Source organism: Ammospiza caudacuta, chromosome 2 (assembly GCF_027887145.1).
Source record: "Ammospiza caudacuta isolate bAmmCau1 chromosome 2, bAmmCau1.pri, whole genome shotgun sequence".
In the NCBI taxonomy this organism is placed as follows: Eukaryota; Metazoa; Chordata; class Aves; order Passeriformes; family Passerellidae; genus Ammospiza; species Ammospiza caudacuta.
This window is the reverse complement of record NC_080594.1, coordinates 63,744,626-63,770,250: the sequence shown is the minus strand read 5'-3', so window position 1 is coordinate 63,770,250 and position 25,625 is coordinate 63,744,626. Positions and strand designations below refer to the sequence as shown.

General features: G+C 35.4%; 1 protein-coding gene across 2 annotated transcripts in view; it reads right to left on the bottom strand.

The window, feature by feature from the left end:
* Positions 1-625: 625 nt before the first annotated feature.
* The window catches only part of PCDH17 (protocadherin 17), an 84,490-nt gene continuing 59,490 nt past the window's right edge, over positions 626-25,625 (bottom strand). The window contains exons 4-5 of one of the 2 annotated variants that reach the window (XM_058825146.1): positions 10,532-10,606; positions 626-2,199 (exon numbers count right to left, since the gene is read on the bottom strand). In XM_058825146.1, the coding sequence (XP_058681129.1) occupies positions 1,517-2,199; positions 10,532-10,606 (758 nt within the window). In that variant the 3' untranslated portion in view covers positions 626-1,516. The remainder of the gene's footprint in view (positions 2,200-10,531; positions 10,607-25,625) is intronic. The other variant, XM_058825147.1, reaches the window with a different exon arrangement.

Sequence of the window (25,625 nt, the reverse complement as noted above, 5' to 3'; positions counted from 1 at the left end):
CAAGTATCCTACATTGAACAGGCTGGCTGCATATGTTGGGGGGAAAAAAACCAAACCCAAGGAGGTTCCAGATGTTGGTTCAAGTGTAATTTTTGTTATTAAACATGGACTTGCAATAGAAGCTACTACAAGGACTTGCACATAACCATGACTGATGGATGTATTTGTAGGCTGTTCAGTTAGCTCCATCAGCTCACTCAAACATATTTTGAACAGATTATGTACTGCAGTACTTCGTAGACCATACATTAAACAAGAGACTTTGCTCTGAGGCGCTGCTTCCCATATTCCATGGGGAAAAGGAAGCAGGAAAAAACAAAACTCATAGAGTTCGACAGCTACTGAGGCAACACTTGCCATTTACAATATAAGCCCAAATATTTTTGCAACACAACTATATATTAATTTAATAAAATACACAATATAGCTCTTATACACTCAACAATTTGGCTCATATGCACTGAATCTGCAATAAATCAATAAAAATATGTCATTTGATGTAAACACACTGAATCTTCTTACATTTGCACATTTAAATGACCATGTGATTTTTGTGGATGTCTGACATTTTCACTTTCCTGAGCTATTTTAGTGTCCACAAATGAATAAAAAAGTGTTAATAATGTTAATTTCCTTTCTGTATTACCGTTAAGGTAACTCTTTTTTTCCCAAACTTTATTTCACTTCCTTTCCTTTTTTATTTTTTTTTTTAACTTATCACTAACTACTTATAGCTTTGTTGGACACTAAAATGCTAAATAGATATTAAAATATTTTTTTTAAAATTTTATCAAGTGAATTAGCTTATGTGTGTGCAGGACAAGATGGACTATATATTTTTACATTTAACCTTAATATGATATGTAGTGTTTCATTAATGATGAGGATATGTTTTCTTGAACAATGATTTGGAATGGTTCTTTTTGTTTTATTGTTCTTTTTTTTTCTTTTTTTTCGTATTTCATATTTGTGGCAGATAACTTTGTACATAAATGTTTACCACAAATGAATGTTAATGTTTGGTGTCGCTTGGACTACTACAAGAACTCTTTATAGGACTTAGGACTTTCAGTAGAAGCCTGTGGCGGCTGCTGGAAATTCACCACAGATCAGCATTATTCAACCCTGTTTTTCTTGGGGTTTATACGTAAACAGTAAAGTCAGCATCAGCTATTGAGGACAGTCTTAAAGTATCAGACGTATTTCCATTCCATCTTTCTCACACCTTCCTATCAGATTGTCAAAATGGCACTGTCTTTCCTTCTTTCATTTTGTTCTTGGTGTACTTGACTCTGTCCTAATGAAAGTTTGGTCAAAATGAAACCAGTGTTATCTGTCAAAAAGAAAGAGCAGTGAAAAGAACATACTTGTGGGCACTTCAGATGTTCACTAAAAGCCTTAAAGCAGCATTGGTCTTCCTTCATTCCTGTAATTCTGTTACAACCAGGGAATTTATTTATTTACTTTCAATCAGCAGAAGAGGAATGCGACTGCCAGCCTGTCCTTATTTTCCCCCTCACTTTCTGACGGCCACAGGGTCGCTTCCCCGACAGTCCTGCAAGAGCTTGTCTATTTCTCTCACAACTTCCTCGGCATCCACCGACTCCCTGCCTAGATCCCGGGCTGAACGGTCTAACTGCTCCAGAACAGAGTCCATCTCACTGGAGTCTCGGCTCACTCGGGAGTGCACGTCTGCAAAGGCCCTAGCCATCTGATCTGATGCAATGAAGGAAGAGTCCTTTGACTGTTTACTGGGCGATAGATACTGACTGTCAGTTGACAAGTACTGGCTGCTTGGTTCAGCCAAGGCTCCTGATTTCACTTCACAACCATCCAGTGGTCCTTTTGTTGAGGTGCAAGGCTCAATGCATGTCTTGGTTGGGCTGCTCGATGCTGAGGGAACCTCCTGAAGCAGAGGACTCAGGGCACGTTTGGCTTTTAAGTAAGGTTTAACATTGGCAATGAGAATAGTGTGCTCTCTCTTGTCTTTCCCAAATGTACAAAAAGTCTTTTTCCCAGTGGGATTCACAGTTTCATATGTCTCAGTCTCAACGTTAGCTTCAACTGTGGGTACAAAGAGATTTGTGCGATAATCTGCATTCTCAGCCTGACTGGCTGCAGGGAACTGTGGCATCCAACACCTGTCAGAATGACCAAGCACTCTGCATTCATCTGTGCAGTTAACACATTCTTCTTGTTCTGCAAAACAAAGGAGAAAGAGAAAAAACTCTAATTATAAGTGGATTTATTTAATCTAATGAATAGGCAATGATTGTCACGTGATGCGCTTACTTGACATCTGGCTTCTTAATTATGGAGAAAAAGAAGAAGCTGCAATTAAAATATTTCAGAAGGTTTGCATAAACCTGTTAGTTGAGACAATAGATTTATTTAACTCTGTTCTCCACATATTAAAGCATTCACACAGCCCAATGGAAGAATAAAGGGGTCATTAGAGACTCATTCTCAATGGAATTGAGCTTCATCTGTAAACTAATCTGCTGTAGGAATCTTTTAGGCTTTATTCTGTAAAACCTATGCTAGAAAAGAGTGAACAGTACTTAGGGAACTCAAAAGGAATTATAAGGATTAATTTTTCAAATCAAGTAACTGAGCAGTGACTGCCTTTCTGGAAATACAAACACTTCATAAAAATCAGTAAGCTGTTTTTTCCTTTTTGTCACCTCCATTTCATTTGTAATTGTTATGTTGTGTGACAGTCACAAAATAAAAAGGTTTTCTTGAAAAGCCTCCTTTTCCTGCTGAGAACAGAGAACTAGAATCTTCCATCAGTATGCATTAAATATAAGCTTGTCAAAAAGCGCATATTGCAATTTTATTAGACATGAGTATGGATCATATAATCAGTTTTCTCCTTTTTTGTTTTGGTGCAACTAAGTGAAAATGGATTTGCTCAATACATACAATTTGGAAGAATGACAAATGGTGGCACACTATTTGAACTGATGATGTCTTCAGATAGGATTTCTATATCCTTATTTCTTTCAAAGAATATAGAGAAATGAGATTCTTTGCTACACTTTTAGAACATAAGTTTTGGTACTTCTTATTCTACAATTCAAAGAAAACTTTCTGTTTTAAAAACCTTGGCTTGAGTGTCATTTGCATTAAATATGTTACATTTGGGCCAATATTTACTGTCTTATAATTGTACTCACAACTCTAACCAACTATCAGGAATAAGAAAAATAATAAATAGTATAAATCCTTCTATTATCTCTAGGTTTCAGTTAACTATACATTGATCTTAATAATTTTTCTTTCACAAAATAGGCATATGGGTTCAATACTCATTTTTTTTGAGGAATTTAGTATTCAAAAAGTGCATGGAATTCCAGTTAGACCAAAAACTGTTAACATACCTTTAAATATAAGGATGAAACACACATACAGACATGCAGAACAAGTCTTCATAAAAGCAAAACAAACAGGTTGAGCAAAAGATGGGGAGAATTTAAGCAACCATCATCTTTCTAAATTAGAAAAAAAATTCCTAGTAATCTTATATCATCACCTGATTAATGAATTATTGCACTGCAGAAACATGACAAAAGAAACACCAAGGATGATCTAAGGGAATCCAAGAGTATAAACTGTGTTTCACATTTCTAAAAAGATATGAATAAATACGACTTTAATTAAACTAAAATTGTATTATGTCACAGTGATGTTAAACTGCAATAATTTTCTCAGAACTGATATTTTTAGTGATACAGTAGTATGAAAAAGTGTCATTCTGTATATGAGCTCCCTTCCTTGACAGCTTTAAAATCTAAGTCTGGTCTAAACCCTGAAAAAATACCAAAAGCAAGTGAGAATTAGGTACAGGGACAACAGAACAAAGTGATTGTTGAGGAAAAGGATGTAACACAGGGGCCTTAAACATAAAATTCATAGAGGTGAGCCAGCCTCAGCCGTGTATCCGGAAAAACCAAGCAAGATGTCTTCCTGGAAGATATATCAAAACATATGGAAGATGGGGAGGTGATCAGACACAGACAACAAGGCTTCATTGAGGACAGATTGTGTCTGACTAATCTGATGGCTTTCTAGGATGGATTGAATGCATCAGTGGACACGGAAAAGTCTTTTGCAAGGCCTTTGACTTGGTCAAATATTGATATGGCCACAATATTCTTGGTGCTAAATTGGAGATTGATGGATTTGATGATGGATTGTCAGATCAATAAGGTAGTGGCTGGATGGTCACATGCAAACAGCTGCAGTCAATGGCTCAAAGTCCAAGTGGAAACCATAATGAGAGGTGTCCCTCCAGGGTCCACACTGGGGCCAACATTGTTTGTTATCTGCATTAATGAGATGGACAATGGAACTGAGTGCACCCTAGAATCACAACAAACACAGTGGTGCATCTGGATCCCTGGAGGGAAAGAATTCCATCAGAGGGACTGACAGGCTTGAGAGGTGGGGGCCACATGGACATCATGAAGTTCAACAAGTCCAAGTGCAAGGTCCTGAACCTGAGTTGGAAAAATCAGTATCAATACAGAATGGGGGATGGACAGATTGAGAACAGACCAGTTGAGAAGGATTGGTGCTACTGGTAAATGAAAAACTGGACACAAGCCAGCAGCCTGTGCTCACAGCCCAGACAGCCAATTGTGTCCTGGGCTGCATAAACTAAAAGAAAGCATGAATCTGCTTTCTTTTAGTTTGTACATGAGGTGGAAGCTCTTTGATGTGAGAGTAGGGAGACACTGGAACAGATTTCCTAGAGAAATTTTCGATGTCCCATCACTTAGAGATTTCAAAGTTAGGTTGGACAGGATCTTGAGCAACCTGATCTAGTGAGGGACATTCCTGCCCATGGTAGATATTTCAAGGCCCTTTCTGACACAAACTGTGACGGTGTTCACAGGGGTTTATCAGGTGAGGAAAGAGACGAGAATGTTGATTCCATGTTCAGAAGGCTTGATTTATTATTTTATGATATACATTACATTAAAACTATACAAAAAAGAATAGAAGGAGAAGTTTCATCTCAGAAGGCTAGCTAAGCTAAGAATAGAAAGGAATGAATAATAAAAGTTTGTGTTTCTGGGCATTATAAGCTGCGGTTGGTTACTAATTGTAAACATCTAAGACAGGCCAATCACAGATGCATTCCACAGCAGCAGATAACCATTGTTTACATTTTGTTCCTGAAGCCTCTCAGCTTCTCAGGAAGAAAAATCCTAAGAAAGGATTTTTAATGAAAAGATGTCTGCGACAACAAACCATTCAATGATTCTATGATCTCCAAAGAAAACTAAACCACATGCTGGTTTTAGTAGCCAATAAAAACTAAAATCATGAAAGCAGGAGTAAAATAACCCCAACCTTAGGACTGTAACAAAGTGGCAAAACTGAAAAGATTTTGAGGAAGAAATTTAAGTTTGTTGCATTTGATTTGACTACACTTGAACGAGATGACATTGGTATGCATAACCACAGAGACAACATATGTGAGGCAGTTGCTTAATGAAATGGGAACCACAAATGAAGGACATAGCTATACACCTCATTCCACCCATTAGTTCACCTCCACTAAAGTTCCCTGTATCTAGTTTTCTGGAGTTTCTACAGCATCAAACAGCTGCTGCTTTAAAACAGCCAAGGGAAACTGCTACTCTCACTCTCTATCTCTCTAAAAAAAAATAAAGAAAAAAAAATCCCCAAACAACAAAGCTACCTCCTCCTGCTCTGAAAAAAAAATCACTCAGAAACATAAAACTCCACAAAACAAACCAAATCAATGTATTTTTAAAAACACCTTCATCTTTCTGATCCTTCAGAGTAGACGTGTCAAGTTCAGCCTCTAACTTTTAAAGTGGAGTTACAGAAATAGGAGAAATAGGTGCTTTCTTCAGGATTTTCCCTAACAGCATCTAAAGTTATTTTTTCTCTCATATAGAATTCATGACAATTCTGAGTAAAAGCTTTCTGGCACTTTTAAAAGTTTACCTAAACAACTAATCAGCTTTCCAGCTAACTTTTATGTTGTAAGCTTAACTATCCTTTGTATGGATATTTGTAAACAATTTTGTTGTTTTATAACAAAAGACAAAATAAAACCCTGCTGCATGTTAGCTACCATAAATGCTCAGAATTGCACAATCAACGGACCAGTACTTTTCTCTGCTTCTCTCTTTTCAATTACTCTATCAGAGTAAGATCCCTCTTTGCTCTTTCCTTTCTCACAAAAAATAACCCAAACATTACAGTCTATTTCATTATACCACAAAAAAGCCATCTGTAGCAGGGAAATTCTTTCTGTCTTTCAGGTAGTAGGTCTATATCATATTATCTTAAAATAAATTAAATAAATATTTTATATATATATATATATATATATATATATGTATTTATATATATGTAATCCTCTGCTCTGTACATTGACAACACACATATATACGCATATATATATCTATATTAAATATAGAACTAGAAAATTCTATTTTCACACTGACTCTTTTTCTAAACTCAACTGAACTGTATTTCTTTTAAAAAATAAATATTCCCTGAACTAAGATTGAAACAAACAAGCTCAGATGAAAGGTAAAGTTCAGAGAAATTCTCAGTCACTGGAAATAAGTACTGCAAACTTAGTCAGTAGGTATTCTGTTTGGTGCCAAAAGCTATGCTTTGAGATTTTCAACACTCATTAGGATAATTTGTTACAACCAAATTATGTTTGAAGATTTATATTTTTAGCTCTCACACACATGCATACACATACATTGGTATGAGGAGGGGTCTTTCACAGTGTTTAGATTATTACTGCCAACATAAATACAAACTTTGGTGGCAATCTCTAAGTAAAAGAGATATATGTCATATAGCATATATCTGTTATGTATATATTGCATGCTCTATTTTCTTTCCTCTTCTCATTTCCTGTATTTTTTATAGCAATTTTTATACTTGCATTTCTACTTACTGTATTGAATGACTTTCCATGTCTGCTCCCTGGACATGGAAGCAGTGACTGAATTAAATATGAAGCCAAAAAATCAGCAAAAAATACACTGAATGACCTTGATTTGAAACCCACCTGCATTGCATGAGCTTTGTTCCTCTAGCCCTGAAAATTTCTGCTTTTGCATTTCATTCTTTAATGGCACATCATAGGGAATGGATTTTGAGTATTGATTATCATACATTATAGGCTGCTTGTCTCACCATTAGCCTGTAATTTTGACTGCTGCAGCTACCACACAGCGAAGAAAATCAAACAGGGATTTTTGTACTAGTAGCAGAAACTACAAACGCGAAGTGAACTATCACCACCAAGGGCCAAATTAGTAGACATGAGAAAATAGAATCAATTTAAAGGTAAATATATAAATATATATATGTAAAACAGGTTATATGCTGTGCTGTTCAGCAAGATGCGCTGGTAGCGTGATATGCACCATCAGTCTTTATCTCTGTGCTTGTCTCCCTCCCGTTGAAAATAAACCCTTAACAGTGCATGTGTGTACAATAAACAGAAGCAGTCAGGAGGTTTTCCCAACTCTCTGGAGCTTTAAGGGTAAACAGTCAGAAGTGCTTTATGCACTTAGGGGAGAACATACACTAAAATAGAACTGCTAAATTATCAGCTGTAGAAAGAAAAGGAAACAAGATATTTGTAAACAACAGTCGCCTAGATAGGAAATTATTCGGGATGGAAATTCAGAGATGATGTAGGATGAAAGTTATGTTGGCAACATATAAAATGCAATGCAAGGTATGTATTTTGCCACAGCAGTATCTTATATATTATATTCTATTAGCAGATGAGTTATATTTAATATCTGCCTTCTATATCAATCTAAGAGAAAAAGATTCTTTTATTGTGGTATCTACAATTTCCTACACTTTCTTTATAAATATTGAACAAAATTAATTGTAGGTACTGATTTCACCCTAAATAGATTGCACTATGAAGTTAATTAATTAATGCTTTAGATAGCTGTCTCTTTTCAATGGCTAAAACAGATATCTTATTTTGACTCACTAATTATATGAAATTTGCATAACGATAAAAAAGAGGAAGCTCAAGAATTATTATTTTTTAAGCGTAACTCAATGGAAAAATCAAGTCAATAATTACAATGTTTTTTGCAATTTAACTGGTCCCTAATTATTTGAATTATACATACATAGAAAGCAAAAAAGCAAATTTAAAGTAAATATCAGCATCCAAAAAATTCCAAGAAATATTTTATGTACTATACCTATAGGATAAAGAACACTATAGTCTATATTGAAGTACTCCATACAATTTAATACTAAACGTCAAGATTCCCATATATGGGAAATCAGAGTATAAATATATATATAGACACATATACATACATGCTTTTATTTATATATTTATGTAAATAAATGAATCTATGTATATTTAAAGTCTGATTACCCCTATAAACAGGTCTGGATATATAAAAAGGCATAGACTTAGACCTACAGCTAGATCTATGCCATCCTATTCCTCACAAAACCTGTAAATTATTTTATCAAATTTTATTTGGAGTTAAACAAGGCAGACAGAGTAAGATCATTATAATTTATAAGATTTGAACTGATTGTCATTCCAGTGCATTCTTTCCTAAGACCTTCTCACTCACAAAATACTAAAAAATGTAGCTTTTTATTGCAATTTGTTCATCTACTAAAGACTAAATAAGAATATGGCTAGCTAAGTACATGGCTAAATATTTTAAAATACCAGTCGCTTTTGTTATTTTTAATTGTCCTAAGAAAGCCTATCTTTCAGACATCCTTTTTTCTCTTTCATTGGGGATGTCTGGTTCTTTGCTATTGCATAAACACCTTCTTCTAACTGACTATTTTTTAAAATTCCTTTCTATGAACGTAGAAGCTAAAAATAAGCCTTAATTGTCAGGGATGCTTCATAGGTTGATCCCATTGACTGAAATGACTATCAAATAACAGGTCCAAATAAAAAATAAACCAGAGGACCCATTTCAAAATACATGCTGCCTTCTTTTTGAAAGCATGCAGTTTCACAATACCTCCACTCTTTAAATGCTCTATTCTTCATTGTGTTACAGTGAATGGTAAAGCACATCTTTGGTGACCTTTTTTTTCACATGACAAAGATCTGTCTATGAATTAATACATGTACACTGACTTGTGTAGGAGACCAGCCTTGATGTTGTGAATTTTTGTTCATTATTGGAAGTATTTCCATTTAGAATTTACTCAGAAGCAAAGTGTAAAATTCTCTGCAGCTTATATTTCCCTGGTCTAACCACAAACACAGTATTCTTTACTCTGAGGGTGGTGAGGTACTGGAACAGGTTGTCCCATTCCTGGAAGTGTCCAAGGCCAGGCTGGATGGGGTTTTGAGCAATCTGGTTTAGTGGATGGTGTCCCTGCCCATGACAGGGCAGTTGGAACTAGGTGATCTTTAAGATCCTTTACAACTCAAACCATTCCATGATTTTATTTAAAAAACCTCCACCAACACCAGTACGTGTTTTAGACTAATAAAATAATGCTATGCTTCATATTTTCAATACCTTAAATAGATATGAAAGATCTGTATTTTCTGTACATATGTGTAAGCAGATGGACAATAAATGCCACATAATATCTAACAGAGGATGTAATTAACTCTGCTTTTCAGAACTTCAGTAATTCCTAAAATATGACCAGAAAACCGTACAGAACTTACATTAAATGGTGGCTTTTTTTTTTTTACTTTTTATTTATTTATTTTTTTTTTTTTTTAAATCGAGACAGGCAATAGCCTTTACTAAAGAACTGGAAAGGCTATAAGTGGATATTTATTACAGGAGACAAATAATGTGTGCTTTGGCATGTCCTAAGCACCGGGTCTATATGACATTTCTATTGAGAACAATCAGCCAAAGCACTACCTCTGTGGTTGGATTTCTGTTTAATTACAATTGATTTTGACATAAATGAGCAGAGATAAACAAATACTTCTATACTTCTCTTGCTGTTATTAAACAGAGCTGTCTCCTATCTGAGTATTTATATTGGCTTGTCTGTTTAAAGGCTCCTTTCAGGCAAAGCAATTATGTAGCTCAGATTAGCAAAATAACTGGCAGTAGAACAAGAGTGGACTGCCACATTTGTAAACTTCTTGGATCTTTGTTTTTCTCCTGATATTATAAATACAAGTTTCTGAAGTTTATAATCCTTACACATTTTCCCACTGGTGGTGTTGGGTTTTTGTTTAGTTGGCTTTGTTTGCTTGTTTTCTAGATACAGGATAAAGACAATATATGTTTTATATTGTTATGACATAAAACACTTCAAAAGCCACAAAAGCATGATGACCTATGGATTTAATTCTAGTTCACATTTGTGCCAGGCAATAAATATTGGAGGAATATTTCAGGATTACAGGGAGTACTATGGAAAATTTAAAACATTTCTTACAGAAGTATGCTTTAATTAAATGATTACCATTTAATGACAATCACATATTTTTATTAAAAACAATATAAGAGAAAGAAAATATTTGTGTTACCTGAAAATTTTCCATCCTCACAGCGGGCTGGTCCACAGATCCCAACAATGGGTCTTTGGCCTCTGCCTTGCTGTTCTGGAGGCAAATCAGACCTGTGAGTCACAGACAGGGATAGGCTCTGCTTCCAAAATTCACAACAATGTCAAAACTTCTGCAGCAGAAAAACAGCTTCTACCTGTGACCCAGACACTTTTCACTAATTTTCTCAGCAGTACACACAATTCTATATTTGGCAATAAACTGAAAACACCTAACTAGTAAAAAGTATGCCTCATTTTTTCCTGATAGAGGAGAAAGGAGAAAATGGACACCCAGTCTTGATTTCTGCTGTTTGCCTATAAATTGGCTGGCCCTGACTCTAATTTGCATTGAAAAGACCATACAACAGTCATGAAAGAGTCATTTTTATCTCTCCCATCCCACATAAGAAAGTCTTCCTGGCCCAGGGCTGCAGGCAGAAAATGCACAAAGGCTAGATGTGCCAGCCCTGCACTTAGCTGAGAAGCTACTGGGAAACTTTAGCAATATGACACATTGATAGTTTTAAACTCTAAATATTTGTTGTAGAGCCCCAAGCTTTTCCTGAGAAAGAAGGAAAAGTAAACTGCAGTAATTAACAGAAGAGGACAGCCTCGTGGATCTTTCAGAAAGCACATTTTTAACATCGCACATTTTTACTCTTGATCAAGGCAGTGCAAAAGATATTACAGTAGCATTGTTTCAGCACTAGCAATGATTCTTAAATCTGAAACTTAATTGAATTTGTGTAATCATTTGCACAATTTGCATGATATTCACATTCTTTTTACTAACTTTATTGTGAGCTAGTCATAATTATAGTATCAATGATTTCCATATCTAATTTGCAGCACTTAGTAAATGCTGCATATTGTAGTGCAGCAATGCTTATAATCCAGTCATTAACTAGGACCATTGTGAGCCCGCCTATACAAATATTAACAGATTGTGTAGTTAGAGACAAAAGGTAACAAGTCATTATGACAAACAAAAGCAATGAATGGGAAGAAGAGACAACATTAATGAAAACATAATCATGCTGTTGACATTTCCTAAAAATACCAATATAAAAGCTCCATAATTTCAAGGAGCTATCTCCATCTGTCAGACCATCAAGCCACCAGCGATGAGCTATATGTTACACCACTGAATTTCCTTAAGAGTTGCCAATTATCTCAGTGTACAAATCTTTAATTAGAAGGTACCAAGCTTTTAGCTTTGCAAGCTTGCCTCAAATTTGGGTATGACAAATTGTTTACAGATATTGACTGAGGAGGGTGCCACTGAGGAGAGAGACATGACAGGTTTCTGAAGAAATCTCAATGTTCTTTTGATGGCTCTGTTTACATCCTGACTGTAGGTAGACTCTGTTTAGTGGAAGTCTGTCAGCCCCTGTGTAGGAGCCTGGTTTTGTCCAAAATAAAATCGATGCAGTAACACTCTTCAAATGGTACTTGTTTTCCTTTGCAAAGTCTCATAAAAACAGTTACAAAGGCTGCATGGATGCTGAACCATTCAAAATCTGAATGGCCACTTTGGTGAAAGAGAGTATGTTCCCCCCCCATTCCTACCAGTATACCTGGATTTACATTCAAAAGCTCTTTTAACAGCCATAATGGGACCATGTGGGTTTTATACTGACAGATGGAAAACCCTACTGGGTACCATTCTCTGCTTCAAGGGTTGATGTCGTAAGCAGGTCATATACTTTGGACTTCACAGAAGGTTTACAATGCACCTGACAGAATAGGAGGAAGAACACTTGTCATGTTGCTGCTCTCAGAAAAAAACTTTAGGTTGTCCAGACATCTTAAGGAGCTCTCACTTGGACATAGAGATGCAGAAATATCTTCTTACAAAAGAAAGACACTTTTAAGAGTTTTGTGTAGAGTCCTCCCCATGCTAAGTGACATATTCATTATCATATGATTAGAGGGTCCCTTCAACTATTATTTAGAAGATTTCTGGTGTGTTGTTACCATTTCCAAAGAGATTTGCAGAATGGGATTACCCTTGTGTCACTTTATGAAGAACCCAAATTCTCTTAACAATTTAAGTTTCACAATGCTACCCTACTTAACTTTCTGCCTGGATAGTGCTCCAATTAGATCAATCAGAAAGGATAATTAAGGATGTCTTTTTCAAATCTGACTCTCTAAATATAACCAGTTTGGCAAAGAGAATTATACATGTAAACAGATTCAGTGCCACATTTTAAGATTCTCCATGAACAGTGGATTAATTTATGAAAGACACTTACTGAAGATATCTAAAGAATATACATATCTTCCTTTTCCCAGATCCTTCATCAAGAACTCTTAAGTTACAGATCACCTTCTTATATTTCAAGGATTGAGGAGATTATAGATATTAACACCACTAATGCAGAAGAATCTCTTCTACTAGTTACTTTTATGTGCAGCAGTTCAGCTGCTCAACTGAGACTCACCTTTTTACTTGTCATCTTTTCATTTGTTATAGCTTCAATTTCTGAACTGATATCAGACTACTTTGATGTGACAAAAGACAGATTTAAGAAAAATTGTCAATTTGGGGAATTATTTCCAAAGATGTTGTCATTATGTGTTCCTTGTTTTCACTAATATCTTCACTTTTTAAGCCTGGTAACTATTGGAAGCTATTTTTCTGGTGTCTAGCAACCGCTAATCTGAGCCATGTTCTTACAAAAAGTGTATTCTAGTCTTGGAGATAGACTTAAAAGCTAATTACAGATATCACCACCAAGTAAGATGCAGTCAGGGTAATTTCTGTTAGCTGTGCCCTCAGCTTACTTATCTGAACACCCTACGAAGGAAATCAGCGGTGAGGCATTAGATAAGTTAAACACTGTTCTGGTAAAGCAAGTAAAAGATGCAGCTGCTAAATTTAAAGCTACGGAGGATTCAGAATAAGCCAGTTAACATCAATCTATTGACATTCCTTAAGAAAATCTTTACTCTGTAGAGATGATGAAGATACTACATCCCTAGAAATGGGGAAAACCTGCTATAAAATGCAGTAAAACCTACTCTAGGTATGCATCATTGTTAATTTTCTCAGGGTATTTAAAGCAATCTTTTAATTTACGGGAACTCATCACTATAATATTTACTTCATTTAGGGTTAATTGTGTGTTTTACAACATTATTTTAATGGGTCCCCCTCCTCCCAGGCTTATTGTTTTAATGGAGAAAAAAGGCAAGAGGCCTGTACAGTTATTATTAGCTTGAATTCTAATTATCACAGATAATGGAAGCAGAGAAATCTGAGCCCCAATATCTACTGCATGATTCTTCAAAAACAGCCTCTGGGTTTCCTAATAAAAATCGTAACTTTGCTTTGTTTTTCTTTAAGAAGAAGAATTTCTTTAATTCCCAAGGAGACAAAAATAAAGCACCATATCTGAAAGTAAGGCTCAGCCTGACCTTGAACAAATTCTGTAAGGAATTAAGGTGAGAAAAATTTTTCTTTAGGGAAAGAGAATCAAACTTTTTCGTTGCTGTTTTGTTTCCACCTGTTACACAGGTGCTGTGCTAAGGTGCAGTATGTATGCCACTTCTCAGGAACCTAAGAAACAGTCTAGCAGAGCTCTAAACTTATTTGTAAGCTCTCAAGTGACTCTGCAGTTCCAGCTGAAGATGGATACAAGGCAGCTAATTTGCTACCACCAAGGGAAAATGTTATAACATAAAAACATTCCCTCCCTTAGCTTCAAAACTGTCGAGTGCCTAGGGAGCCTGACTATTTGTAGAGCTGATACTATGCATATGCTTCCCCTGTAACTGTTACATGCATACATCTGGCATCTGTCTCTGTGTTAAACAGACTTAATTGTCCCCACTATTGCTGTGTAGAAACCCTCTAACCTAGATGGGTAATGTGAAAGAAATAAATGAAAGGGTTGATATGAATTTTTTTTTTTTGTGGCATTGTTTTTGCATTATTGGCAAGATTTCCAATGAACTCTGTACTGTGGCTATAATAAAAATATTTTAGCTGTGCCTTCTGTGTAACTTTGGGTAGAGATTATGTTTTTGTCTTAGCATGACATTTGAACTTTGAACAGTCCTTTAATCAAATAGTGTTGTTTTAACTGGAACTCTTTTTTTTTTTCTATTTATTCTTCCTTTATTTTTTTTCCTGTCTTGGTTGTTTATGACCCCTCTTTTATCCACATCAGACTTCAGAGCTTTTAATCATTTGCTAGACATAGCTGAACTGATTCTGAAGATATGCCATTTTTTTTTAGGTGTTATTGGGGTACTCTACGTGATATTTATTCAGATCACTGTTGCCAGCAGAGTCAAGACTCAGGCAAAGCACTTGATTTCAGATTTCAATATATTTTTAAGAGATCAAAGAGCATGGAAAATCTTGTTCTTTGGTTATACAGACCATGCAGAACAGCAATATTCTGAAAGATGGAGGTAGCTGCATAGAACTAATACTAAATTGAAGGCCTTTTGAAGTTACTTTAACCTTTGTGTCTATGTTCATCTCAAAATCCCCCAGCAAAGTAAAAAAATGTTTTTAATTGAGAAAACACACAGAAATTAGTTCTTCCAGTAGAATAAGAGGAGGGAATAAAACAAAAAAAAAGTTGCTGGTTTGACATCTGAAATTAGTCATGATAGCAAAGATCCTCAAGGTCCTTGTTCTACTAGGATTTATTTCTTTGAGCAAGACTATAAAGCACAGACTTTCCTAATGCAACTGTACCTGCCCAAGTCTATTTAGAACTCAGAGAAAAGCTATTCATACAGCTGCGATCTTCTGAAGAGCTTGACTTCTTCCTAGCATATGCATTAAACCCTAGGAAATAGGAAGACAGGCCACAGGTGTTTCACCTGTCCTGTTAAAAGTTTTACTATCATGCAACAAGCAAACTAGAGAGCGCTTCCATTTAAACTCCTGTGTAAGGGAGAGTTCTTGTCAGTCAAAGAACTGAATAAAAGCTCACAGGATGTAGATTCTGATGCTGTATATTAATTTCATCAGTGACATAGCAGCAGCTATAAACAGAATAATTTCATTCAACAGAGAAAGTCATAATCTAATTTTTGACAACTCAAATTAGGCTAAAATTCTTATGTCATCTCTGGAGATAATGGATAGGAATGGTTTCAGAGAGCCATTTAGAATGCCACTGAAAAGATCCAGACCTAGAACACTTCATAGGCAGGTCTATCTATCTTCACATGCACAGAGTTGATGTCCTGAAGTTGTCTTTGTCTGTGTTAGGGATATATATCATCTGGTCTGCCTTTTCCTATAAGCTAAGCTTTTCAGCACTCAGAAAATTGTCTGCTTTGTGTCTAAGAGCCCAGTACTTCCTAAAGTAATGCAGGTGAGACTGAGATGTGTAACTCAGCAACATGAGTCCCCTTTTCCACAATGTGCTCCTAAAGAACATTGTCCTACCATTGGTAAGAAAATAGTCCCTTTGCAAACTAATAGCTAAGTGATTCCATGCACACATAAATCCTGGGAAATCCACAGAATATTTGTCAGATCAAGTTTCATGGTATTTTTCCACTGAGCTATTTTCAGGAAAAAGCAAATTTCCTTCTTCCCTTGTATAGCATGCCTATAACAAGCTACTGCTTTTTTTTTTACAGAATTAAGACTTGCGACAAATTGCTGCACTTTGAATGCCTGAAGGAACACATTGGGATCTGATGTTATTCATTGAGGAAAATTGTAGCTGATCCAGACCCCTCTTGCAGTTGCAGCCCTGACTCCAAGCTCATATGCTCATATCAGGAGCATAGCAGGGAGTGACTTTGCTGATGTATAGATTCTTCCACAATTACAAAGGATATTTTGACATAGTGTGAAGTGGCATTTTATTTTAATTCCAGAAATTTAGCAGGAGCAATCCAGATGAGATGATCAACTCTGTCTACAGAGCAAGCCAGCTTAATGTTGCCAACTTAACCAGAACAGCGTCAGGTCTCCTGAAGGAATCTGGGAGCAGAGCCAAATCTTCTGTCCAGCCACACCTTGATTTTTGCAGCCCAGGCTCTGCTTGCTCACAGACCTAGCTGAATCCTAAACACAGCAGAGTACTGGACAACTTGTAAATCAATTTATATAAAGCAGAATATTTGGAATTCCCATAAGTCGCTGATTCCATTCTCAGAAATCTCATCTCAAAATTTTTATTTTAAAGGCTGAGTGGGACTGAGGCTTTCATTCATTAATCTGTTGCTTTCAAAATCAGCCCAAGTATTCCTTCTTTAGATAAATTCTCAGTTAACATTTGGCATGTACTTTTTCATTCAACGATGTTAAGTTGGTATTTCTCAGAGAGCCAGACTATGATGATAAACAGCTGTCAACACCTTTGTTCATAAAATACCAGTCACAGTCCTCTGAAAAACTAATACACTTACTTAGCAGTTATTTTTTTCTTTAAACATAATCAAGAGGAAAACCAATGATGGTAATCCTGTAAGTGTATCTGCATTATCAAATGATCTTGTGAAGTTTTATCACAGTTAGACTTAGGTACTGCAGCTTATTGGTCTTCATGATATACAAATAAATTCAATTCCAGCTTGATGTTACAAACTGTCCTCAATGAGTTCATTTGCAGTTCATTGCACCTGCACTTCAAGAGGTTTTTCGGAGTCTTTACTCAACAGAGAAGTAAGGCTAATATTCACAAGATACACTGAGATAGAATCTGTCAGGGTAGATATATTCATGTTTAGAGCATGGGTTTTTTGGTAGCTAAGGGCTATTAAAAAGTAAATAATTATATTAAGAAAAATTGGAACTAGTATGGGAAAATAAAGGGCAACTCTTTGTTAGGATAAACACTGAATAAAAAGAAGGTCTTATGTACGTCTAATTTTCAAGACAAAAAACAAAAGAGAAGAAATAATATATTAAATTTAAATGTTTATGTAAACCATCTTCCCTAAAGTTTCCTATGACTAATTCATTAGAAATTAATTTGTTTGAAATATTTATTTGAAAAAATCATATCTAAAGTAATATATTTATTTTGCTTACTGTGAAAATCTGTTTTATAAAACAATCAGCAAATGTTTTTCTGGAATGTAATTGCCTATTAGATTTCAAAGAGGCAATCAAAGAGGGGTAAAAATACAGGATAAATCTTTTCACACAAAGAGGGATCTGTATATTTCAGTCACTTTTTATTTTATGACTTTGGAGAAGAAAATGCAGCATTTTCTATAAGCTTTCAGTGTCCCAGTTAGCCTGCTCCAACTATGATGACAACATGCATCTTTGATGACATGGATGAATACATCTAAAATTCAAGGCTTCCTCCTAGCAAAACTGTAATCCAGTACAGAAGGTCAATGACAGCCTGCCTTTTAAGGCCAACTCTTTGTGAGCAGTAAAGGAGCATTTTTTTGTTAGGATTTTTCCCTCTGCTTTGCTATCTGATATCTGCAGGGACATGCATCTATTGACCACACTAAATCCTGTTTTTCATCGCCCTTTGCATGTAACATATTCTTTATTCATTTACTAGAAGTAGACAAACAGAACTGGCTTTTTTGTCAGCAGTCTCCAAAGACACAGTCAATGCAGATCTAGCTAATCCCTCCTACTCATTGTTCAGCAATCAGTGTCTGCCAATAGGATTTGGGAATCCCAAAAGACAATGCTTAAAGGGAAGGGTTAAATTCAGCTTGTGTAATGCCATTCTCTGTTCGTGGGATAATTCATCATATTCAAGGAATCTGTTCCATGGAGGGACCAAAGGCTGCCAATTAAAATAAATTAAACTGGGTGGACAGCCATTTGAGTGAATGAGATTTCTGCCATGATCTGAAGCAACTTTATTAATGGTGAGAAGCTGCTATGTTGGTAGAGACAGTTCTTTTAATCTGCTCCAAAGGCCCTCATATTTCTTGCAGAAAGTTGCATTTGGGAGGTCTAGAGTTAAGCTCCCTGAGAAGCAAGGATATTAAGAGAAACCTGCTGGGGAACTTTATTTAACATTAAAGTGAATTTATCAGCTGCTCCCAACTTTTTGAGAGATTAATTGAATTATCAAAGGCTGCAATGGGGAATGTAAAGCCTTCTGAGAACAGATCTGTAATATAGATAAAATTCTTAACTCACACCATGTGATTATCTTAAAATGTAGAAACAGCCCGGGTGCTAAAACACACCTGAATTTTAGATTTCTTTTTCCATGCTAAAGCCTCTCTCTACCCACCAAAATTTTGGGAAAAGTCAAGTGTTTGGAATAGGAAAAAAGACAAAATTATTTTAAAACATGTATTCTTTGTTCCCTACCAATGTCTTCAGGTGTGCTAGGTGGTCACTAAGGTAGGGTCTGTCAAATTTGTTGCTCAGCTGTTTATGGCATAAATTTTAATCTTTCCGTTTTTAAAGGCCTTCAGAAAGAATATACAACATTCCTTATTTTCACTGAGACCACACATGACTGAAATCAAAGATGAATTCATCATCTTCATGAGCTTGGGCATATAATAGTGATGGAAAAGCTGTTATTGCCCTAGACAATTATTTTGTCTGTGAGAACTCAACCTTGTTTAAAATTTTGAAAGATAATTATCTGAAAATTTATTTTTATTTTTTAATTATGTCACTTCCATGTACATATTGGTGTGGAATTCTGAAACAGATCCTGGCAAAAGAGACTAGTGCTTCGGAGTGTGTGAGTCTGAAAAAGTTAAGGACCAAAGGCCACTTATTGTACCCCACTGACATTTTGCAAGTGATCACTTTCATATACATAAACAGTAATGTTCACAAGGATGTTGCTGTATTTATATCATAAAGTCAAAGCTTTTTCTACAATACCTAACTTGTCACATGTTTCTCAAGAAATGTATGACAAGTACTTAATTACCCTACTAACAATTATAAAAATACCTATAAAAGTAGAAAAAAGCAACATTAAAATTGAACTTATAAGTAAAGCTTTCAATGCAAGCATGGCAGAACAAAATATATAAAACTAATTTTGCACCTGTTAGCCTCCTATGGTTCAATCAAGTGCAGTTACAACAACCTGGAGGAAAACAATGCATGAAGAGGTGAAAAGAGATGATTCTAAGAAGTGTGAATACAATTCTCTATACATACTAAATTCATTTCAGAGTTCAAGGACATTTTTAAAATGCTTTCTCTTACCAAGCAGCTTTAAAGGTATTTGAGAAAAAGCAGGTAAAGAATCACAAATAGAGGATAATTTAATAAGATGCTGTGAGGAATCAGAAAGAACATATACTGTAATCTTATTCAATGATAAAAGTGCATCCTGTCCCATGAATACACGGGTGATAATTGCAAGTAATTAGTAATTATACAAAGTACCAACAGCTTATCTCTTATGCACAAAGCAAAGAAGCCCTAACACATGCTGTGTGTTTGCATTGTCCCTTTTATGGGGACCTTTATTTATTTTTTTATTTATCTCCCTTTTTATTTATCTCCGTTTTATGGAAACCCTTTTATTTATCACCCTCTTATGGAGACCTCTTAGAGAAGTGCAGAATCCATCATTCAGTAAAGTGGACCTGGGAGCAGATCAGGAGAATATCCCTAATTTTTATCCTAGAAATATTCTGGTTTTGTGAGAAGGGAAAGAAAGGTACAACAGCCCCCTGAATTAAATTCATGTTTATTCTTTCAATGTATGCAAATCAAATGCCTTTCCAGAGTTCCAAGAGCCTCAGAAGTAAGTGTGCTTGTCCCTGATTTTTGGAGAGTCATTTCACTGACAATTACAGACTTCACAGAATATTCTGGGTTGAAAGGGGCCCACCAGGATCTTTGAGTCCAAACCTTAAGCGAATGGCCTGCACATGGATTGAACCTAAAACATTTGCATTATTATCAGCATGTTCTGACCAACTTCACAAATCTTAGTGGCCCACATCTTTTAACTTTCCATCTGTAACCAAAGAGAAACTGAACTTTTGCAAAATTTTGAATATTTTTTGCAAGGTTGGATGGGGCTTTGAGCAACCCAGTCTAGTGCAAAGTTTCTCTGTCCCTGGCAGGGGGGTTGAAAGGAGATGGATCTTATCTTCAAGGTCCCTTCCAGCACAAGGTATTCTATGATTCCCCAATTCTATGCTGTTTGTTCCACTGAAATACAAATATTTGTGACTGTTGTGTACTCCTTGAGCTGCTCCAAGGGGCTGTTAGGGTCCCTGTGCTTGGTTCTGTTCCCTAGACTGGCTTCTGTTGCACTGCCTACAAAGATAATGTGGTTATAATATCACATCGTGCCATGAGCAGTGAACTAATTAAAGCTTCTCTTCTGAAAATTTTTGTATTGACTAACATGTCTTGGAAGACACAGTCTGCTTGAAGCTTTCTAAGCAACTGAGGCTTTGTTAATGACTCTCTTCAGTCAAGAGGCTTCAGCATCTAATAATCTGTGACATCAGTTTTCCACTGATATTGAACACTGAAATAGTCCATTACAGCTGTCTATATCCACAAAATTTGTGGAAACTTACTTTTGAGTCCTGCGTCCTTGGATAGATACTGGTTCAGAAATTATGGGTAATCAGGGAAATGTGCAGACACAGAATGTAATTTCATGGGTTTATTACTAAAAACCACTGAAAAAATATCTAAAAAACCCCAGGTTATTCTTTCCATAACTGTTAAAAGACTGCTTTCCCTACATAGGATTTCTTTTTTTTCCTTGAATACCTTGAACAGACTTAGGAGATCATTAATGGTACCATAAACTGTTAATTGGCCAAGTTTCTCAAATATGGCTAAGGCAAATAAATGTAAAATATGTTTAAATGACTGCTCATGGAGAAGCAGGTTATTCTAATTATCCTGAAGAAACCCACTAATTATTAGATTATCCTGAAACAATTCACCAAAATACCCAGGTTGATTCTGAACTAACTCAGCCATTCCACTCAATGTGCAGAAGTGTTCTGTGCTGGTTACAGGTACACACATTTACACCTTGACAAGGAATGTCAGAGTTACATAGCACCAGATTCTGATCCTTGAATGTCTCCAAGGAAGATGTCCATGAGCGAGATAGCATAGGGAGTCCTACTTAGGAGAATCAACATCATGTGTAGGCCATTGTAGATATTTACAGTTCATCTAAATCCCTAATTAGGTGTATGAATATGGATCAACCTGGCACTCAAATATCTAAATATGGATATAGATTACTATCTTTTGGCCGAAAGACTTGGTTCCTTACCCTAAATACAGTCTTCTGTAACAAGGCACTTCGCAAAGAATTTTGTCAGTGATTACGAGCAGAGCTGCAGAAGTGGCTTCCAATTGGTTTCTTTTTGTTTCTGTGTTAGGCAAAGTCCTATTTTGATTAATCACTCCTGCTACAAAAATGTGCTATTTTTTCATAGCAGTTTTCAAGAAAGCTGTCTTGAAATTTCTTGGAAGACATGCTCCAGCTTGTTGTGCCCATCTGTGTTACATCACGTAACAACACACTCACACATGATTAATGAAAACCATACCATCCTACACAAGTCAAGAAGGAACTAATTTAATTCACTTAAAAATTCCTATCCCTTCCATAAGAAAAAAAGGTCTCCTAGTGCTACTTTAAAAAATGAAAAGATTACAGATTAGCTTCTGTACTTACACTTGGAGCAAAGGACAAGAAAGACATTTCAAGAGATAACGGCAAAACTTAACCCCAAGAGGCCAACATATTTCTATCAGAGCAAAACATAAGTATTAGTGGGAAGAAAAAAACAAAACCTGAAGAAATACTTTTGCTAAGAAGCAATTCCATCCTCCAGAGTGAACTATATTATAGACCTCCAGCCAACAATAAATATCACTTTTTGAAAACACTTTTAATTAAGTGCCATCCAAGATCAGTTCACCCAAGGAAGAAAAATTTATTAATAAAAATGTTCAGGCCAATGATCTTTAAATCTAGCAAGCTTACGCATGCCATTTTCTACATGAGGAGAAAAAAATCTTATAAAATGGAGAATTTGTAATTGGTCAATATAAAGAATTCAAAGCACAAGCAATAATTTACAAGTATGTACATAATATGTGATGGCAAGCATGAAATAAATGGAATGTGGGGTATATACCTGCTTTTATACCTGCCTTTGTTTAAAGGCAACATCCTATTAAAACCAAAATAAAATCAAAAAGGAACCTGTGATAATAAAAAACATATAGCCTGCCTCATAAAACATTTTAAGCTAAACTTTTAGTTTCTCTAAATTGTGCTGGTTAAATTCAGATGTGTTAGGCATGGCTTTGTTTCATTGTTTTGGATTTCTTTCCCCAACCGATATTAAAAAAAAACTAGAAAATAAAATGTTATTTGTCTAATAAGATCTACACAAGATTGCATTTCAGCACATTTTAACTTGAAGACTGTTTTACCAACATTGGTTCTGTCATAAATATATAGCAAAATTACATGGCTCTAATCACTTCCATAATCTCTAGTAAAGAGTAATTCTTCTTGGTGGAAAGAAAAAATAAAGTAGCAAATTTTAATGGATGTCCAAAAGTGGGCTCTGGCTAAAGTCTAACTGAAGTTGTTCCACACATCCAGAGTTTTAGTCAAAAGGAAGTGGGCTGAAATAAAAATAGCAGGATTTTTTATCCTATGCACGTCTAGAGGATCTCCTTTTAGGAATAAATTTGGGTATCTGTGGTGATGAACAGGAGAAATACCTTCTGAAAAGTATGTTTGCTTTAATGAAATATAAGCTATTGCCAAATATGTAAAAGAAATATGTTATTAATAAATAATTTTATTTATATTTTATTCATCAGTCTTTTGTTTCTCATCTTGATCTTCTGTTTTTTCTGCCCATGTTTCTCTTATTCTGTTCCTTCTGCAAAATGTGTAATGTTCCATCAATGCTATTTAGAGAGCTGGCATATGGTTTTCTGAAATCAGCACAATTTTATTTTTTCATTGAGAAAAAAATATCCAAAACTAAAAATAAACCATAGAATTAATCTCCAAATGTGAACAAAAACCTGAATGGTTACCACCTTTAGTTATTTTAGTTTGAATATTTCAATGAATTCTGGGGATTTCCCTCACGAAGTAAAGATTAAATAAATTCATAATTGTTACCAACTGCAGCTACATGACAACAAATGAGAGTCGGTCACATTCACTCACATAAGCAAAAAGCAGTAATACTGTTTCAAGCTTTATGGTTTTGGTCAGGTATAGAATTTCTCTCAGCATGAACAGGCAGGTTGCAAATGAAAGACTTTCTCATTGTCAGCTGAAATTTGTGTCTTTCAGTAAAGTAAGTAATAATAAGACAAAATATTTCATGCTTTAGCAAAAACTGCCTTTTCAATACATTTAGACTAGGTAGTAATGAGCTATATTGTTCAGGGTTTAATCTGTTAAAAAAACTGGGAAGTCATTCTTCCACCCTGCTCTCAGGTATTAAGTCCGTACATCTTTTATGTTGACAGTTCAGCTTCAGGCTATAAAATAGAAGAACCTGTTCTACATTTACTATTTAAAACAAGAGCAGAAAAACTAAACCTCCATCAATCTGCTGTCTTTGTCTTATGGCTTATCTGTGGCAAAAAAATGAATCATAAGAAAGATTTGTTCTGGTTCTACAGACAGATCCATCACCCTACCAGTACCGTGAAACATGCATTCCTGAAGAGATTGCTGCTAATGGTGGAGCTGGGATTTTAAACCTAATATAAAATCAAACTACTGCTGTTCACTTGCAATCTGTAATAAGAATGTATTTAGAGAAAGCACATGCACACGGCACACCCAAAGTAATATAGGTTCACATGGTCTTTTTTATACATTTTTACTTTCAAATAGCATGCTTTCCTTTAGACCTCTATCAGGGCCAAAATGAAGACAATGAAATCATTTTGAACAGTTTTTTTATGTCCAAATCTCCTAAATGCAAAATTAATACAAATATTCAGTTTCTTCACCAAATTATTTGTAGGCTCTTCCAAAAATAACTATCTATCATGCTCTGGTATGTGATTTTTTAAGCAGCAGCTTTTCCAAAAACAAACCCTACACCTCTTTGTAATCTCACACATAAATTTTGGATCACAAGAGAAGACGGCTAACAGATGAAGTACTTGCTCACCTGAAAGAAGCAGATCAACAGACTGAAGTCTACTTGTGATGGTATGTAGGGTGAGGATAGCAAAGGAAAGCAAAGTCGGGAATGCTTGAAAAATAAAATATTTTTAGTTAACGAGAAGAAAATTAAACTTTGGAGAAAGGATTCATTTCACATCTGAATCCCTCTTCCAAAATGGTCTCAGATTTAATCTTAATCCTGTGAATAGCCATGTCTGAAAAAGTGTGGTAGCAGTTGCAATAAAGCACAAGATTCTTTCAGTCAATGGCCACTGCAAAGTGTATTCAGGAATAATTTTCACACTCACAGGTAACTCTGACTCTCACAGGTAATAATCAGGGTAAAAATCGATCATACAGTGTAGCAGTGATGCAAATGATTTAGTGTAGGGCCTACATATAGTTTCAGTCCCTTTTTTTAAGATAGCTCTATCCAGAAATTTCTTAATGCACTTGGACCCAGCACCAGAAAATATCAACTAAGTGGAGAAAAAAAAATTGAGACATTATTAAAAAATTATAGTTCTGTTGACTTTAAGACATGACACAAGTGTGAGAAACATAGAAAACATCCAAGTATAGTTTGATGGCATTTATTTTGTAAAGATTGTGAAAAATATATCTTGTATGGATTATCTGGATACTTGCAGAGGATGAAAAATACAGCTAATTACATAAGCTATCAACAACTTCCTATGAAAAGAGCTTATAGGGTTTCTGACCTGATATGATATTCATTTAATCTAATTTATGAAACTGCTTGAGGAAACATTCAGCTGCTTTCTTGAAAGACTGACTTGGGGATTATTTGAGCTGTATAATTGTTCAACTGATCAGACTTAAAAAGAAACATTTTGTTTTACATTAATCTTGCAGAAATGGGCAATGAATTTGAGAAATAGATTGCTGTCTAAAAGTCTTGCCAAAAAATGTCTAGCTGTGAGCAACCACAACTATTTTTTTCTAACTCTCATTTCTAGT